Source organism: Aplysia californica, unplaced genomic scaffold (assembly GCF_000002075.1).
Source record: "Aplysia californica isolate F4 #8 unplaced genomic scaffold, AplCal3.0 scaffold00868, whole genome shotgun sequence".
NCBI lineage: Eukaryota > Metazoa > Mollusca > Gastropoda > Aplysiida > Aplysiidae > Aplysia > Aplysia californica.
The window spans coordinates 291,262-292,966 of record NW_004798138.1 but is presented as its reverse complement, the minus strand read 5'-3'; the positions used below and the strand labels follow the sequence as shown (position 1 = coordinate 292,966).

The following is a 1,705-nucleotide window of genomic DNA, read 5'->3' as shown; positions in this document are numbered from 1 at the left end:
GATATCTTAGAGTAGCAGTTGCCAGGTACATGGGCGTGGGTGTGACAGACTCCCAGAATCTCTTCCCCAATTTAAATCGCGTCTCAGCTCCTCTGTGCTCAGTGTAGTGTAAGTGACCAGCGCAGACTTTTATCAAGACAACAATTCAGAGAGACAGAGGAATCTCCCGCCTGCACCAGAGGCCAAGCAGACGACAGTCAGACGTTGGGCAGTCCCCGACACACATGCGCGCCTTTCTGAAGGTTTGGACATCTCTGGCGACATCTTCAACACTTCTGAGGGTTAGCAAGGGCGTGCAGACGCGTCTTTGGCTTTAATTTTGTGAGAGTGTTTTAAAGAATTTTATCAGGTGAGATTATAGGTTACACACTTGTTTTGTAAAGGCTGAGATTATTTTATAGGTTAAACAGTTCGTTTTTTCTACCAGGTGAGATTGTACAGAGGTTTTGCTGTACACAGTAGTGTATATACAAGGTGTTGTTATTGTTGTTGTTGTTGTTGTTGTTGTTGTTGTTGTTGTTGTTGTTTGGGGTGATGGTGGTGGGTGGTGGTCATGTTTTCTTTTTTTTTCTTTTTTTGCTTAAAGAGTACAATCTACAACCTAGCTCTTCATCATATTATTTATTCCTTGACTTTTCCGGATACTTGACTTTGTCAGGAATAGATAACTTTTCGAGCTCCATGCCTCCTTTTAAAAACTATTAGCGAATCACTTTGAGAAGAATTCCTCGCTCACTAACGGTAACCCTTTACTTTCGTTCTAAGGATGAGAATTCTAAATTCAGGAAATGAATTTTTAAAAACCAGGCTCCGTCATGGGCACCTATCTTTTTGCAGGTACATATACTTGCCAACTTGTAACTCTGTAGCTGTCGTAGTGTTTGGGGGAAAGTGACAAAAGTGTTTCCAAGTTCAAATATATAATAGAGTCTCCAACATTGTTCGTCTCCCTTTCTTCGCAGACTTCTCATCAGCACCGTTGTGAACGATGAGGAATTTCCTGCCCTGTACAGCCGTTCTCCTGACCTTTCTGTGTAGCCTCCAGGGGTCAGAGGGCAGGGGTCGACTCGTTGACCCCCCGGCTCGGGCGTCCATGTGGAGGTTTGGGTTCAAAACTCCCGTCAATTATAACGACAACGGCTTGAACTGTGGCGGGCCTGCTGTAAGTGTTTGGGGTTGTTGTTTGTTGTTTTATTGTTGTTTTTTTTAAAAGTTTGGTTTGGTTTTTTAAAATATTTTATTTTGGTATTTTTTAATTTTTTAAATAGTTTTTAGACATCCAATATTTTTTCGAGTTTCTAAACATCTTTACCCCTGGTCCCCCCCCACCCCTCCCCCACCCCCAGCTGATGTGGGGCACAAACCAGGGCCGGTGTGGAGTGTGTGGTGACCCCTACAACGGGGTCAGGGAGAACGAGGCCGGGGGCAAGTACGCCACGGGACTCATCGCACGGACATACACAAGCGGACAGGTAAACACACATATCATCATCATCAATGCCTTTTACGACACCCCTGGCAGGGCAAAGCACCACGTACAAGCTCCTTCCATTTATCTCGGGCCTGGGCCATCCTTTCAAGCCTCACCTTATCTCACTTTATCTCACCTCACCTAATCCCATCTCATCTCACCTTACCTCACCTAATCTCACCCTACCTCATCTCACCTCACCTCGCCTCACCTCCTCTCCCCTAACCTCACCTG

General features: G+C 45.2%; 1 protein-coding gene across 1 annotated transcript in view; it reads left to right on the top strand.

The window, feature by feature from the left end:
• The window catches only part of LOC101864263, a gene marked incomplete at its 3' end in the record, with an annotated part of 3,795 nt that extends 2,323 nt beyond the window's left edge, over window positions 1–1,472 (top strand). Inside the window, 2 exon segments of the mRNA XM_013089067.1 lie at window positions 963–1,162; window positions 1,347–1,472. Coding sequence (XP_012944521.1) covers window positions 989–1,162; window positions 1,347–1,472 — 300 coding nt within the window.
• Window positions 1,473–1,705: the final 233 nt, after the last annotated feature.